The following is a 17,531-nucleotide window of genomic DNA, read 5'->3' as shown; positions in this document are numbered from 1 at the left end:
TCCCTTGCTGCAGGCGAGGCTGAATTACTTCATGCTTGTAGAGTAATATGCAAATGAGGCTTTCTCCACATTGCGCCCCTTTGCATTTAATCCTCGGTTCAGGTAGGAAAAGCCCGACAGCCAACAAGCTCTGTGTGTGAGAGCATGTTTGATGTGCAGCTTCTAAATCATCCTGACTGTCCCTTGTGGGTCTGACCTCGGAATGCAAATCTTTCCTCCAAATTCCCATCTGCTACTATAACCCCGCAGATTCCTTCAGGCTGTTTTCCATGTACTTTCCTGGAGAATTTGCTGCAGAAAGCAAGAGTTTTCTCTTCCTACAGCTCCCAACGCAGAGCCGAGAGGAGCAGCCAACCCAAATATCCCCCATGGAGTATATGAATGAAGCTGGTAAGGATGCTTTGCTAGCCAGCTGGACTATGCAAGGCCGACAGGATGGGGCAGGCAATGTCTTGTCTTGACACATTTCTGGAAATATTCCTGGTAGCATTTGAGCCCTGAACAACCCCTGCTGCTAACATAGGCCATGTAACGGGAAATCTTTGATTCCAGCATTTTTTTCCCCTTCTGTTGCAACCTCTGCTGACAGATTAGATTCCTAGGGCCAAGTCTGCTCCATTTCCCACACATCCTTGCTGAAGCCCCTGGCTGAGTTCAGGTGCAGCTGGGAGAAGAATTGAAGTCTGGGCAGGGTGATGATGCAGCATTTGGCTCAATGTGTCCAAACCAGAGCAAAAGTTAAAAGCTCGTCCTGCCCTTGATCTTTCTAAGCGTCACCTCCCTTTGAAGGCAGAGAATTTCCCCAGGAGCTGAGGGAGCAACTCTAGAACGAGGAGTTGTAGCCGCACGTTCTTAGCCTCACCGGCTAATTTTCATGAGAAGAAAGTCAAATAAGTCAACACAATCAGCAAGTCATCAGAAAACTCGCCGGCTAGGGGGTCACCCAGCCTTGTGTACAGAGCCTGACCTTCCCAAAGCCATTCCTCCCCGGGCCTTCCCAGCAGGAGTGACACCAGGGTTTTTGGCGCCCTCGGTGGGGGTCTTTCCGCGCTCCCGGTAGGCGGCAATTCGGCGGAAGGGGGGTCCTTCCGTGCTCCTGGTCTTTGGGGCACTTCAGCGGCGGGTCCCGGAGTGAGTGAAGGACCCACTGCAGAATTGCCGCTGAAGACCCGGAGCGTGGAAGGACCCCCCGCCGCCGAATTGCTGCCAAAGACATGGAGCGGCGAAGGAGTCCCTGCTGCCAAATTGCCGCCGAGGGCCGCAAAATGCCACCCTCCCAAATCCTGGTGCCATAGGTGACCGCTTAGGTTGCCTAAATGGAAGCGCCGGCCCTGCTCCCCAGCAGGCACTCTCTGCACCCTGCTCCTGACTAACTGCAGAGGCAGAAGGAAGCTCAAGTCAAGTTAATCCCTTGGTGACCTGTGACTAGGCACCTCAGCCCAGTCATCTCTAGGGCCATGATCCTGCAAACAGCCATGCATGTGAACTATCTCACTGAAGTCAAATGTATGACTTCAAGCCCAGGTGTTGCCTGATCCTACAGGCCTGCAGGGCACAATTTTGAGACACATTTGCTCAGAATAACCCTGATCTTTGCTGTGCCTCCGTCCACGAAATGCACCTGCCTTCACTTTTGTTGTCCCAGTCTGACCTTTGGAACAGTGGCAGCAGCCGGTGCTGGTCCCCATTCTGCTCTCCTCAAAGTCCATGGGAGTTTCGCTGTTGACTGAAATGGGAGCTGGAGGCAGCCCATCAGGTGGTGTGTTTTGGGGTTCAGACCATGTGACCGCCTGGATCTGCTGGGAGCTGTACATTTGACATGTGTTGGATCACCCCATAGATTGCTTGGCCTCCACATTGGGAGTGGATGGTTTCATGCACATGCCAAGTCTCTGCCTATTTTCAGCCAATAAAATCCATTGGTGTCCACAGTTTTGCCATTGCACCAGTTCTAATCACACCAAAGGACGCCATCGCTTCTGCTCTTGCTATGCCATGTTCCCAGCGTTATGCCTATTTCCATCACAGAACTGAGCCATCATTCCCCAGCAAACGGATCCTCACTTACTTACTGTTCCCGAACAGCATATTTTTACTGCGAATAGCAGATGACTTCAGTAGTATTCAAAGGATCGTCTCTCTCGCTCGGTAGCCTGGGAAGCACTAAAAATGGCTGCTTGGCCTGATTAATAACTGAAGTGAAACTGTGTTGTATAACTCAGGCGTAGCTCATAAACCCAGCAGTTTCCAGGATGAATAATCCAATGTATCGGATGTCACAATTACTGAGCACATCAACCCAGAAGAGAAGTCAAATGGAGCCAAATTGGATTGTGCCTAAATTCAGCATCTTGAATTAGTAACATTTAGGGTGACCTGATGGCCCCGTTTTATAGGGACTGTCCCAAAAGTCTTTGTCTTACAAAGACACCTCTTACCCCCCATCCTCATCCCGCTTTTTCACACTTGCTGTATGGTCACCCTATTAACACTGCATATTTTGTTTCTCCAACTGAAACTAAGTTCTTGTAGAGATTTATTGACAACTTGGGAACCTGGGGGTCACTTTGGATAATATGCTTCAGTGCTTCCCAGTGGCAGATTGCAGAGACCTGCGTGGTTAAGGTTAGAAGCCAAACAACAGCATCATGAAGTGGACGTTATCCACATGTGACAGATGGGGAAACTGAGGCACAGCTGGGCATGGCGGAAGGGGCCAGTTTTCACATTGCCCCCAGTTTGGAAGCAGAGTCACTGCTGCTGCCTAGTCCATCTGGAGCTGCCGGTGGATGGATACCACTCAGACCCTGCGTGGCTGAGGCACCGAAGCCCTCAATGAGCAAGATTTCCCTCATACCTGTGTCTGTCTGCCGGGCTTGGGATGAATCTGGCAATTGTTTGCATTGCTGAACATTTCAGGGGGCTCTGGATTTTATTTACTGGTCCTTTCTGGCCCTTGTGCAGCTTGCCCCAGGTTTGCTGGGGGAAGAGAGAGGCCCCTGCTTACACCCCACACTGGGAGGGGCACAGTGCAACCCCTATGAACAGGGGAGCATAGAGACAGCTCCCTCTTTCTTGCACCCCGACATGGGAGGAAGCACAGCTGAGCTGGCTGTGCCATGGGGAGCAAGCTGTGCCATCCCATGGGGCACATGCACTCTCCTGATACAGACTGGGGCTGAGCTCAGGGTCTGCTGAGGCCCAGTGCTTTCCAGAGCCCTCCCTAAGCCGCTGGATTCTGCCTTGCCCCAGACATGAGGCAGTGACTGAGGCTGTTTTGAATGATCAGGTGCAACCATCCTGGATCTCACCAGGAGAACGTTTACTCTCAGGTTCATACCTGTTACTCCACCCCAAACAGCTGCTCCCCCTACTTGGCTAGCTAGACCCTTTCTGGGGATTGCAGGCGGATGCTGGAGAGCAGTATCATTTTTGCAGGCATTCAACCCTCATCCCCTGGCCTCCATGCTTTTCATTCTCCTGTGGCTCACTTCTGACTCTGGGCCACTTCCCAGCTTTGCTGGGGGGTTGGGGTGTACTAAGTGTCACTTCTCTCATGAGCATCTTTGCTCTGGTTAGTGGAGAGTTCCAGGCTGGCTGATCATGGAGAGCAGAATTTGGCCTCATGCGTTCTCATGCGAGTGGCCATCTCCACTGAGTTGTCTCCATACAGAGCAGAATCACTTGATTCTGCAGGTCAATAACCAACGACCCAGCTGTTCCCTCTGATTGCGATTTCTTTCACCGATGTGAGTGGCTCCTTCAGCCAGCCTCCATTAGCTCTGCTTTTCAACACGTCATTCTGAAAACACAGGCAGGACCGAGGCTTTAAGGCAGGGTGGGCACTCTGCCTGTGGCTGCCCCCTGAAACAAGGTTGTTATAGGTTTATAAGTGGCACAGACTTGCCCAATAAATCAGTGATGTGCGTGCTCTGCAGCTGACTCTTGACACGGTTATTAAAAGATCTGGAGCCAGATTCTGACCTTACTTACAGTAGGGTAAACAAGGTCTGACTCCCCAGAGGTGTAAAATGAATGGATGTAAGTTCAGAACCAGACCTGCAGTCCAGCCCAACCCGAGTCAGAATGGAGCTGGAGAAGAACTCCAACCCGCAGCTGCTTTGAGGAACACCCAGGAAACGGAAGATGCTGTTATCCAGCGCCACCCTGGGCCGATCCCCACTAGATACAAAAATGCATATGCACCTATGTGCCTCATTTGGGTGTGCAATTACCATGATGACCGCAAGCGCATCCTGGATTTTCATGGCCATGTACGCATCTAGTGCTTTAGTATATGCGTTGCGTGCCCCATACTGCCGTGTAATTGGGTGCATGAGCTTGTGAGATGTAGACACTAATTTTAGAGGGGTCTGAAAGAGTGTCTGAACACACGTTGTTCAGAGGGGCCCAAGGCACCTACGTTTACAACAGACTATCGGGAGAGAGAAAGGTGTTGAGGGAAGGGGTGCAGAAGGCCAGGCACAACGAGAAAGTCTCGGCTGACGAAGACCCAATCCTGCACTCCGGACTCTGGCAAAATTCCCTGGTCCAAATTCATCCCCCGGAAAACATCAGTGGGGATTCATTTGGCTTAATGACATCAGTGGGCATTTTGCCTGAGAAAAGGCAGACCAGGGTCTGAGTGAAATGACAGGAATCCACAGGAACGGCCAAGCACTGCGAACTGAGGCTGGTTTTTAAATCGCTCCTCCCCCCTGCCCCAGGGTGGTATTGACAGGGTCCTGCGACCAGAGGGAAACCGGGGGCCAGCTGGGTCGCTGTGGGTGCAGATTACCAGCACTGTCCATCTACTGCGCCATGCTCTGATATCTGTGCAGAAGGGCAGAGCCAGCACGTGCAGACTGGGTGTGCAATCCCACAGGTTTCTGCAGGGTGAGCCTCACTGAAAACCTGGCCTGGGGTGTCAACTGAAAAGACAGAAGGAGATTAATGCCCCTCTCCCTGGCTGAGAGGGCTCAGTCCTTTCGTCTCTGATAGCTTGGTGCTATAAGGGGCCCTTTCACCCCCGGGGGACATGGTTTAAAACTAACCTGGCGCTGACCGCAGCAGGTGTCCTTAATCACACGCTGGGCTCCACTGCCAGGCCTGGGGTGAGGCAGGCGCCACGGCTGGGGCTATTTTAACTCCAGGGCTGATCTCAGGCACGTTCAGGGAGCTGTGGCGAGGGCTCAGCTGGTTACAAGGGATGCAGAGGAGCAGGCTTGGGCCCAGCAGGTTCTCGGGGCCCAAGCTAGCAGCATGCCTCATGCTGCAGGCGGGTGGCTTGCTCTTAGTATGGCTGGGGGGGTGGCACTCATCCAACTGGGCTGGCCAGAAATAAAGGGGAAGTTTCAGCATAAGACACAGAGGAGGGCAGCAAACCCCACAAAACTGCCAGCTGGAAGAAGTAACCACTGTGCCCAGCATCTCGGAGGGTGCGAAGGCCGGGGTAGGGGGTGGGGAGAACACAGGGTTTCATCTCCCTCTTGGCACGATCTGCTCGTCTGCTCAGCGGAGTAAGGCCGGGATGGGGAAACAAGGGGTTGCTCCAGTGCAGCACCCTTTGCACAGGGATGGTGAGCTCCAAGCCCTTCCTGGGGGGCCGTGAGTGAGCCCCAGGGCTGAACCAAACCCCAGAGCTGGAAATCCTTCGGCTTGGGAGAAATTCCCACCAGGATGTGAACTCTGTGGCTAGAGTGAGCTAAACCGGACCCCAGCAGCCCAGACACCCCTGAGCGAACCTCGGGGAGCTGTGATCCAAACGCAGATCCACATGTCACAGCTATGCCTTCTCACCCCCCACCCCCGGCTCTGCAATGAACCAAACCAAAACCCGGCTCTGAGTCTCCTGGGACTTTGGGGAAATTCACGCCTGGATCCAGATCCAAACTTTGCAGCTGGGGCCTGTCTCTAGGCAGCAGAGGGGAGGAAGAGATTGCTCCATATGGGTTAGTGGGCAGGAGGGGGGCAGGGGCCCTGCAGCAGAGGAGAGACACACACACACACCCCAGCAATGGCAGTGGTGAAGGGTTATGTCCCCGTTGCAAAGCCAGTGAAGGAGCGATGAGTCTAGCTGCTCCCTGCGCAGGGGAAGTCAAGTGTTCGCAATTCCAATATTTGTGTTTGCATTTTTGGTGGGCTTTTCTAGTGCCCCAGGGAGCTAGGGCTGGAGTCTGAATAACATGAAATCCAACTCCCCAGTACAGAGCAGCTGCCGGACAGTGCAATTGCTGCAAGGAGCCCAGCTCCCGCCGTGTGGATCTGTCCGTGGCTCCTGGACCAACAAAGCCAACGGAGCCAAAAGCCGAGCACAGAAGGCCTAGCAGAGTCTGTAGGAGGCAGAGCCCCCTTCATGAGATGGCGGGCAGGCCACAGCCTCCTGGAATGATCCATTGCAGCTTTCAGTGCGCTGGGTCCTCTGTGGCTGCAGCGCTCTGGACAGGGCTAGCGAAAGGCTGGGAGTGGGCGGCAGGGGATGGGTCACTTGGTGATCCCCTGTTCTGTTCATTCCATCTGGGGCACCTGGCATTGGCCACTGTCAGGAGACAGGATACTGGGCTGGATGGACCTGTGGTCTGACCATCATGGGCGGCTCGTGAACTGCAGGCTGGGGGAGGCTAGCCCCCAGCTCCGCCCCTTCCACGCTCCCCAGAACCCAGAGTCACCCCACCACGGCTGCCACCCCCACCCCAGGCTGGCTGGTGCCCACAGCTGCTGCAGCCCTGGAAAGGCGGGCAGCGTGGCCCCTGGGCCCAGCAGCACCGCCTGGGGGTGGGGGTGGATTGTGGGCAAGGCCACACTGGCTTTTTGGGGAGGCACAGCCTCTCCCAGGCTCCCCTACCTGCCGCCCACAATGGCAGTTCTTATCTTGTGATCTGAGCCAGGGGGTGGGGTGGGAGAGCTGAGGTTACTGGCTCCCCAAGGCAGCCTGGTGTCCCGATACACAAACACCATTAGACGACAGCTCCACCTGTTCTCCTTCCAGACACGGAGCCTGGCCTGCTCGATGTGCCACTGTGAGACATCTCCCCTTAGCAGAGGCCTGGGTCTGACGGCAGTGGGCAGGGGCCAAAAACCCCCTCATAAGCTCAGTGAGAAAGGAGGCGAGGGCTGGCCTGGTGAACAAAGGGACTTCACACCACTTGGGCTACTGTTTCTGCCTGCCATGACCATCCCCGGGCAAAGGCGGCTGGGCGTGCGAGGCACTCTGCCACTCACGCCAGGCCTGGGCCCTCGACGGCATGGCTCGTTAGTCTTCCACAGGGCGTGCACGGGCCAAGCTCTCTCCTGGTGTAAATGGGCACAAATCCACTCACGTTGCTGGCGTGGCTTCTTCTCACAGCCTGGCTGGGTCTGGCACATGGTTTGTGATTGCTTTGATGCACTTCAATGGGGGGGGGGGTTATATACCCAGGCAGAGCCTTGTGCCCTCCTGGCCCGGGGTGCACAAATACGCCTGTTGTCTGACAAGCAGAAAGGAGATGAATGCAGCGGTGGTGAGAGGCAGGCGGGAGGGAGCAGTGAGCCAAGCAACAGCTTGTAGCAAGACACAGATCCGTCTGGATGCAGCACAGAGGGGATTGTGGCAGATGATCTGGGGTTGTGTCCCCCTCCTCTGGCCTGGTGCTATAGCTAATTACCAGGAAGCATCACTGCCATGCCCCCGCTCCTCCTGCCCATCAGATAGTGCCCGTTAGGTGCCCTGGGTAATTTTCCCAGCAGTAATGCAAACAGGGAGCTAACGAGAGGAATTTGGGCCCCCTGCCCTGCCACCCCGTGTTTGTTTGAGGAGTGGTTTGAAAAGCGGGCAGGGGGAGAAGGGGGACGAGTGGACTTTGGAGAGGAGGGGAGGGGGCGGGGGTGAGGGGAGGTCTGATCGAAAGCTATGGGAAAGACATGGCGAGGAGCCAGGAACCGGAGGGAGGCGTTCCTCAAGGCAAGCTAGGATGCTGTCCATGTGGGCCGAGGTGCCAAGGAGAAGCCCTCGTGACCTGGACCAAGGCTGCTCTGCAGGGGACACTACCAGCCCTGGACAGGGCGTCTCACTCTGGCTCTGTCTACACTGCAGTCAGGAGGTGTGAGTGCAGGTCAGGTAGGCACAAGCTTTGATTGAGTGTGTACTCAGGATCCCCGGCGGGTCTAGCCCCTGTCGCCAGCCCTAGCTAGATCAAAGCCTGAGCTGCAATCACACCTGCTGACTGCAGGCAAGACCGGCATCCCTTCCTCGGGGGTTAAACCAAGGGCTGGCTCTAGGCACCGGTGCTCCAAGCATGTGCTTGGGGCAGCACTTTCCAAGGGGTGGCACTCTGGCTCCTTTTTTCTTTTTTTTTTGCTTGGGGCGCAAAAAGCCGGGAGCTGGCCATGAGTAGAGGTGAATTGTGGCGGTGGGGGGCGCAGGGAGGGTCGCAGGAATTAACCCTGGAGGGGGGCAGAGGAATCGCTCCCCCCCAGCTCACCTCCGCTTCCTCCCCCGAGCACGCCACTGCTCCACTTCTCCCCCCTCGGGAGGACTAGGAGGGGAAATGCAGCGCGCCCGGGGCAGGGCCAGGGATTTGGAGAAAGGGTTGGAATGGGGTGGGGAAGGGGAGGAGTTGGGGCGCAAGAATTCAACAACGTAAGAGCGGCCACACTGGGTCAGACCAACAGTCCATCCAGCCCAGTATCCTGTCTGCCATCAGTGACCAGTGCCATGTGTCCCAGAGGGAATGGACAGAACAGGTAATCACCAAGTGATCCATCCTCTGTCTCCCATTTCCAGCTTCTGGCAAACAGAGGCTAGGGACACCATCCCTACCCAGCCAGGCTAATAGCCATTGATGAACCTGTCCTCCATGAACTTATTTAGTTCTTTTTTGACCCCTGTTATAGTCTTGGCCTTCACAACATCCTCTGGCAAGGAGTTCCACAGGTTGACTGTGTGTTGTGTGAAAAAATACTTCCTTTGTTTTAAACCTGCTGCCTATTAATTTCATCTCTTTTTTTGAGATGGGGCAACCACAACTACATGCAGCATTCAAGATGTGGGTTTACCATGGATTTATATAGAGGCAATATGATATTGTCTGTCTTATTATCTGTCCCTTTCTTAATGATTCCCAACATTCTCTTCACTTTTTTGACTGCCGCAGCACATTGAGTGGATGTTTTCAGAGAAACCTCCTTCCCCAGCCACCAAGCTGGCTCCTCGCTCCCAGCTGAGATAAAGCAGGAATCCTTCTAAACTTCCTGGATTACAAAGTGCCCTCAAAGTCCCCAAAGCAAAAGAAGACAAACAATATCAAACAGAGGGATCAAACTGCAGCCCCATGCAAATAAGCAGAGTCATTGCTGGGAAAACAGCTCACAGAAGCACTTGAGTTACTCTAGACATGGTCCTAGGAGGAGCCCTGGGCCCCTTGAATCCAGGGCCATATGGGGGTAGGCCAAAGGGGTAGTTTGCCTTGCCCTCCCCCCTCATTTGAGAGGGCCACACACCAAGCGGTGTTATGACTTCCTGCATGGGGCTGTGGTGCCACCCAGGTTTGGCCTGGCTGCCCCTCCACGTTAAACTAAATCCATGTGGCTTTGTGACCCTGTGTCCCAGGTCGCGATACTCAGAGCAGGGACAGGACTCCCACTGCAGGGTGAGTCCAGGGTGGGCTTGCTCTGCTCCCCAGAGCATCCCCTCTGAGCTAATTTTTTTTTTTTCTAAAGGGAGGGGATCTGGTCTAGTTTTGCCCCAGGCCTGACTCGCACGGCTGAACGTTCTGGGTTCTCTTGCTCATGCCAGAGGGATGAGCTGCTCCTTTCTTGTTGGTTCCTCCAGGACAGGAGTTTTGCTTCTAAAGAGGATTTGGCAGCCCTGAGGACGACCCGAACGACATCTCTAAGGGACCCTAAATCACTCGTGAAGTGCCCTCGCTGGAGTCCATGTTCCCCTAAGCTCTAGGACGAGCTTTGGCTGGGATGTATTCCCAGCGGACTTTCCTTGCAGCGGATTCAGTTAAATACAGGCCCCAGCCGCCTCAGATATTATAAATAGAAATGGGCAGGGAAATATATTTGCCTCAATGTCACTTCCCTGCACCCTGCAGGGTCACAGCTGGTGCTGATCAGGGAGGGACAGACTGGGAAATGTGGCTGTGCTGGGACCATGGGGGAGAATCTAAAGTGGGGGCTGCTGGGGTGGGATTTGGGGCTGGAACTGAGCAGAGACCTCATCCCTGCCTGCAGGATCTGAGAGTTTCTCTTCTCATTTCTTGCTGGGGTCACTCCACGGGTCCTCGGAGGAGTAGGCAGATAGCCAGGGTCCAGGCAGAGGGAAAAGGGTGGGGGCAGCTCAGGGGAGGGAGAGAGGCAGTGTGTGTGTATGTGTGTGTGTGTCTGAACATTTATGATTACATGTGAAACTTGAGCTCCCTGCAGTGGGCTAGGAAAGAAAAAAGACAGAAGTATTGTTTTTAAACACTTTTTTTTCCCCCGCAAGAGGGCCAGGGTTGCTGCATAGCCAGGATAACGATAAAAGGGCTGGGAGGGCTGGGGCTGCTTCGAGGGGCAAGGACGGAGGAATTGCCAAAATTACATTATTTAGACTTCGTTTAAAGAGCCCAATAACTTGTTCTGTGCAAACAGTGGCTTGAAAACAGCAGCCTGCAGAGCACTGTACCCTCCCCCTCTGCAGCTTTCGGCTAGGACCGGGGAGTGTGGGGTCTAGCTGGGGCAGCGTGTGAAGCAGCTGGAGCAGAGGTCTCGGAGCACCATGCTCCGTGTAAATCTCAAGCTGGTGGCCTTTGCCTGCGTGACGGTGGCTTTCTGGGCGGAAGGTGGCCAGCGGAGGGCGACAGGTGGCGGGAGCAGGCGGCGATCCCACCGGGTCCAGCAGGGGCAGTGCAGTTACACCTTCGTCCTGCCCGAGGCCGATCTGCAGCCCTGCCCGCTGACAAGGGCGACCCTCCGTGCCAACACGCTGCAGGGAGACTCGCCCGCCGCCACACTGCAGACCCACAACTGGTCCGCACAGCGCATGCAGCAGCTGGAGAGAGTCCTGGAGAACAACACCCAGTGGCTGCTGAAGGTAAGGGGCGCACCTGGCCAGACGGGTGGAGGGGCCACAGTGGGAAGAAGGTTCTCACCACCACTGCCATGCCCCTTATCTCATTGCCCTCAGGACAGGCACCCTGACGCTCCGGTGATGGGCATGGAGTGGAATGATGAATGGAGGGATGATGGGAAGAGGGAGTTCCCACTGCACTGGATGAGTCAGTGGGCACAGGTTTGGGTCCAACTTCCAATGATCTGGCTCCCAAGCACCCTCCTGAGCTTCTGCCCCCATGAATTCTATCCCATCCCCTGAATCTCAGTGGGATAGGACTGTCGTTGCCTGGGCACCACCAGAGCTATGGGATAACTCCTTGTTTGACCCCAAGTTAGCTCCTTTCAAGGCAGGTTGGAAACACTGGGTTGAATTCTGCACTGGCTTATGCCCCTTGCCACCCCTCTGGCCAGGTTCATCTCTTGTGCAACTTCACTGAGCGTAGCGGGGTCTCCCGGGGGAGAATGCCTATCAGAGTCGGGCCCCCTTGATTTCAGAAGGCTTATTTAGAGCTTTAGTAGTTGTTTAATGTTCCATCTTGATGTTGATTGGTGCTGTATTCTCACATGCTTTCAGTCGCCTGTAGCCCTGCCATGCATTCAGCGTACCCTCGGCTCACCTAGTGATTTCATGCAGGATCTGGCACTGAGTCTCTTTGGTTTATGGTAAAACACTTGGGGAGTTCTGGCAGAGCGAGGGACGGGGGCTGAGTCAGACCTCTGAAACATCTCGTTTTTTAAACGCGAGGTTTTGCAAAACATTGTGGAGCTCCGTGAAGCTTTGCACAGCATTTGCTTTTTGTGAGAACAGCCACCGCAATAAACACATGTCTAGCCCAACAGATGCTTGTGTCAGGCAAACAATAAAGGCTGCGACTGTCAAAACCTAGTCAACGTGGACACCAAATTCCCACTAACATTCCTGGACATGAGGCAGCCGCATCCCCAAAGAGGCATTGCAAATCACAGCCAAAGGGTTGTGCTTGGCAGTCCCTCCTGCCAGGGGAATGACATCGACCCGTCCAGAACCCGTGTATTGCCAGAGACGAATGGAACTAGAACCTCTAGAGGATCTCTAGAACCCCAGGGTTTGGAGTGGGGTCAGAATTTGGTAGAACAAGATTATTTTCTCCACCCGCCAACTATTAGCTCAGAGGAGTGAAAAACCCGGTTCTGAGTGATTCCGGGGGGTGAAGTGCTCCTGATCTCAGGTTAGGGCTTTTCCTCCTCACACCGCAGTCACTCAGCCCCAGGGAGCTCCCCACTTCAATTAGTCCAGACAACCACTGGGGGGTGAGCGGAGAGCTTGTCACAAAGTGGAAACTGGCTCGTGTGAGAGCAGCGTGACCGAAGACAGGCAGGGTTGGAAATGCTCACACTCACGTGGATACTGCAAGCGCAGCTGAGTGTGGTGTGGGTGTAATGGGCTCCAGGGAAAGCACAAGAGGAGGTGACGTGGCTAAGGCTACACTGGAGGCTTGATCCTCTGCCCAGAGGGGCAGGGTGCCTCCTGTCCCCGTAGCCCCGCTGCCGTACACACAAGCAGGCAGGGGAAAGACGTAACTGAGTGCGGATGTGTCCATGGAGACACGTTCCCACCTCATGCTGATGGGACATTTCATGAACACTCCTCTCTGTGCCCAGGGTGGCTAGTACTCCACACCTGCTCTGTGCCGATCAGCCCCCGGTGTGTCACTGCACCTCAGAGAAGAGGTGCATGCCATGAGATCCCTCAAACCCTCCTGCCCATTCAGAGCAGGACAGGATCTCCAGAAGATGGCGGACAGCAACCTGGACACTTAACTCCAGATCTCAGCTTCAATAGGGAGGATATTTGAAAACAGAACTGGATCCAAATGGCCCCAAATCTTTATACTGGGTCAAACCCAAACCCAAGGTGTAAAACATCAGACTTCTGGGTGTTTAAGATCTGGCTCCAGAGGAGAGCTCTGTGGTGGGAGTCTCTATCGGCCCGTTACTCTTAACCCCCCAGAGTGACGTGAGGGGGCTGGAGGCTCAAGCTCAATGTGGATGGCAAGATGGCTGGAATCCCAGAGCAAAAGCCAAACCCAGAACAAGATCCTCCATGGATAGCAAAGGAGAGCTCTGAGCCACCCTCACACCAGAAAGCTGACTCTGGTTTCCTCCTCCTCCCATTCAAACCAATGCCAAAGCTCGCATTGATCTCCATGGGACCAGGATTAGCCCTGGCACACAACAAAATCTGTCCACAGGAAACTTGCTGCAGTTTCATGTTGACTCTTACCTTCAGGGTGGGAGGATCCATCCTTGGAATAGCATAGGAGACTGCTGTGAAATCCACATGCCTCCTCAAGTGGGAATGCTACCTCGGAAATTGGCAGAAGTTCAAGACACTCACTTGTTTGATGCCCTTTCCCCAGCAGTCAGACAGTGATGGTTCTCTTGACCCTGTCAGGATTTGGTTTGTCTAAGCAAAGCTGTCAGTAGAGTCTCCAAAGCAGCAAAGCCCAACTCTGAGTCACTGCAGCCCTTCATATGGCTGAGACAGGCTCCCTCATGGCGCCAGGCTCCAGAGCTGATCCCGGCAATTTATAGGCCGGTGAATCTAGCTCCAGCCCCAGACAAACTGGTTGAAACAATAGTAAAGAATAAAATTATCAGACCAAAGATAAACACAATATGTTGGGGAAGAGTCAATGTCGCTTTTGTAAAGAGAAATCACGCCTCACCAATCTATTAGAATTCTTTGGGAAGTCAACAAGCATGTGGACAAGGGCGATCCTGTAGATATAATATACATGAATTTTCAGAAAGCCTTTGACTAGGTCCCTCACCAAAGGCTTTTAGTAAGCAGATATGGGATAGATCAGTAACTGGTTAAAAGACAGGAAACAAAGGGTAGGAATAAATATCATTTTTCACAATGGAGAGAGGTAAATAGCAGGGACCCCCTAGGATCTGTACTGGGATCTGTGCTGTTCAACATATTGATCAATTATCTGAAAAAAGGAGTGAACAGTAAGGTGGCAAAATTTAAAGATACAAAATTACTTAAAGATCATTAAGTCCAAAGCTGACTGCAAAGAGTTACAAGAGGATCTCACTAAACTGAGTGACAAAGTGATAGTTGAAATTCAGTGTTGATAAAAGTGATCCACATTGGAACACAGAATCCCAATGATACATCCAAAAAGATGGGGGCTAAATTAGCTGTTACCACTCAGGAAAGAGATCTTGGAGTCCTCGTGGATAGTTCTCCGAAAACATCCGCTCAATGTGCAGTGGCTGTCAAAATGCTAACAGAATGTCAGGAACCATTAGGAAAGGGATAGATAAGAAGACAGAAAATATCACAACACCATTATATAAATCCATGCTCACACCTTGAATACTGTGCGTAGTTCTGGTCACCTTATCTTAAAAAAGACATATTAGAATTGGAAAAGGTGCAGAGAAGGGCAACTAAAATGATTAGGGGTATGGAACAGTGTCCATAGAAGGAAAGTTTAAAATGACTGGGACAGTTCAGAGAAAAGATGACTAAGGGGGGATGTGATAGAAATCTATAAAACCACGACAGGTGTGGAGAAAGTGAGTGGGCCAGTGATATTTACCTTTCCCATAACACAAGGACCAGGGTCTCCTGATGAAATTAAAAGGCAGTGGGTTTAAAACAAACATAAGGGAGTATTTCTTCACGCTGTGCACAGACAACCTGCAGAACTTATTCCCAGGGGATCTAGTGAAGGCCAAAAGTATAAACGGGTTCAGAAAAGAATTAGCTACATTCTTGGAGGATAGTTCCACCACTGACTATTAGACAAGATGGACAGGAATGTAACCCCATGCTCTGGGTATCCCTAAGCCTCCAATGGCCAGAAGCTGGGACTGGCTGACAGGGGCTGGATCACTTGATGATTGCCCTGTTGTGTTCATTCCCTCTGAAGCACCTGGCACTAGCCCGTCTCAGAGACAGGCTACGGAGTTCAATGAACCATTGGTCTGATCCTGTACCCCAAGAAACAGGCAGCTCTGCTACTTTAGATTCACATAGGCATGGGGGAGATCAGGCCTGTGGCCTCTCTTGAGTTCTCATCTTGCAGTGCTGCTTCCCTCTGTCATTTGGACGCAGTTTGGGTGTACTCAGTGCAGACACGTGTGGATGGATGGAGGGAATAAGACGAAGAAGTGAGATAGGAAATGCAACCCCAGAGATTAAATTACAACCCCCCCTCCCCACAGCTAGGGATGGGCCTTCACCACCACCACCACCACCACCACCACCTCACCCTTCCAGATCTGGACACCCTCAGACTCTGGCTGGGGGCATGAGAATCCAGCCTCGGATCCTTCCACATCTGAGTTTCAAGCCTGGTTCCTATCATGGGTCAAACCAAAATCTCCACTCCAGGCAGCTGGGGAGGGGGTGAAATCTGTGCATGGATCTGAATTTTGCAGCTCGGATCCCAAAGAAACCTAAAAGTGGGTGACAGGAAAGAGTGGCCCAGCAAAGAAGAGACTTTTCCTGTCAGTGGTTTATCCAAAGTGCCATCTGACCCCCACATTTGTCAGCAGTGCAAACAGCTGTCTGCGTCAGACTCAAAAATAGCTCTATCCCTTCTTGGCCCAGCGGCAAGGGACAGGGTCTCTAAACAGCTGTAAATATTGAGCTGCAGCAAGGGAAGAGCAAACAAGGTGGGGGATCTTCTGGTGAGAAAACGAAGAGGGGACCGAGGCCGTCTCTGCGTCCAGAGCCTTTCTCCAGCCAAATCTGAAATGACTGCCCAGAGTGCTCCAGTCAGGTTCAATAAAAATACCTGCACATCCTCTGCATTTGCCTCTGCCAGACTGCACAGTCAGAGGGAAATTTCTGCTTCCAGACGACACACCCAGAGCTTTGATCTTCTAACACTTAAAGACTGTTCACAAAATTCACTTGTTTTCCTCCCCGTGTCTTAAAGCCAGAGTTCCCAACCTTCCCTCTTACTCCCATTAAAGCAAGCCAACTAAACAGCAAACCTGGCCCTTCATTCCAGAAGGTTGGAAAGTTATTAATAATTTTTATGGGGAAAAAAAAAGATTTGCCTCTGAAAGTCTCGTGCGCCACATGAGCTATGTATTTACTTGAGTTGCTGAATTGGGGAGCATCCTTTCAAGATGTGGCACATTTATTTTCTTATTTTCCTGGAAGAGGTTCCCCAGGCAGTTAGCCAGCCCGAAAAAACTACGGGATGGATTCTCAGAACCCGGGGCAGAGAAAATACTCCGGAGTGCTAAACCAGAAAAGAATATGCACCAATCCAGGAAGAGACCTGGGGTTGATTTTTCAATAGCACCCACCCATGGCAGGTGTCAGGCAGAGGGGGCTTTTACTAAACTTCCTTCCAATCACCTGTGAAATTCCTTCAGGCTTCCAAAGGTTTGGCCTTTCTCCAGCTCTTTCCAGCCCTGCATTTGAAAGCCCTTTTCCTTTTCCTATCGCTTAACCAAGCCTCCCAGCACCCTTAGCATGAAGAAGCCTGAGTCAGACAGAGGTTAAGCAACTTGCTCAGGACCATGGAGTGCAGCTGTGGCAGGGATGGAACCCAGGAGTCGTGGATCCCAGTCCCCAGCTCTGACTGCTGCACCCTAATTTGGGTGTCCTAACGTAATGCCACATCTGGGGAAATTAGGAAGCACTGTTTCTGAAAGTTGTGTTATTAAAAGGTTTTTTCAGACCTTTCCTTGCCCTGCAGAGACTGGCCTCTTCCTTTCCCGTTTACATTGGCGCCGCATGGTGTTTGCCCATTGCCAGTGAGGTGAGACGGCTGACGTTTGTCGGGAGCTGTTATTCCCACAGCTGCATCTTTGCTGCAGGCAAAGCACGTTCTAAAGTACTCCAGTGAGATCGTGTTGGGTTCTTGGGGAACATGGTTCTTACCGAGATCCTGGTTCCCAGGTGCCGTGTCTCCCGCTTTCTTTTGGCTTCACCTTCTCTTCCAGAGTAGGAAGCGATGCTGCGACCTATTGAGCATGAAGTGGCACCACTGGACCTGGACAAGAAGCCCTATAGATGCCCCAGCATATTCCAGGCCAGGGCTTGTCTCTGAATTTCTGACCTTGCCTGAAAGTTTCCCATTGATCAGAGACAGAGGGGCCCTTAGCATGTGGGTAGCTCCAATCAAGCTGATCCTTTAGCACAGCTGCAGCACTGAGGATAGGTTATCATGCTGCTTCGATACTCAGGACACAGCTGCTCTGTGAGCATGGCCCAGCTTCTGTGCCATCATGCTGTTTTTCCGTCACCACAAGCCAAGCGTCGCCTCTGACCCCTGGCTCTAGGCTTGGCCTAACCAAATTCTCGGGCTTGGAGGCATCCCAGAGGTTGGGATGTGGGTCCCCCAGCTGTAGTTCGAACCTGAGCTATTCTGAACCGAAGGGGGTCTGTGAACCAATTCTCCCCTGCCCCACACTCCCCACAACTCCATCCTGCTGCA

At 52.9% G+C, this 17,531-nt stretch overlaps 1 protein-coding gene across 1 annotated transcript in view; it reads left to right on the top strand.

Moving 5' to 3' along the window:
* The first annotated feature begins 10,272 nt into the window (after window positions 1-10,272).
* The window catches only part of ANGPT4 (angiopoietin 4), a 38,063-nt gene continuing 30,804 nt past the window's right edge, over window positions 10,273-17,531 (top strand). Inside the window, exon 1 of the mRNA XM_032766409.2 lies at window positions 10,273-11,056. Within this exon, the coding sequence (XP_032622300.1) occupies window positions 10,742-11,056 (315 nt within the window). The 5' untranslated portion in view covers window positions 10,273-10,741. The remainder of the gene's footprint in view (window positions 11,057-17,531) is intronic.

This window comes from Chelonoidis abingdonii, chromosome 14 (assembly GCF_003597395.2).
Source record: "Chelonoidis abingdonii isolate Lonesome George chromosome 14, CheloAbing_2.0, whole genome shotgun sequence".
NCBI lineage: Eukaryota > Metazoa > Chordata > Testudines > Testudinidae > Chelonoidis > Chelonoidis abingdonii.
Note: the sequence above shows the minus strand (reverse complement) of the source record. Positions and strands in the feature narration are given on the sequence as shown.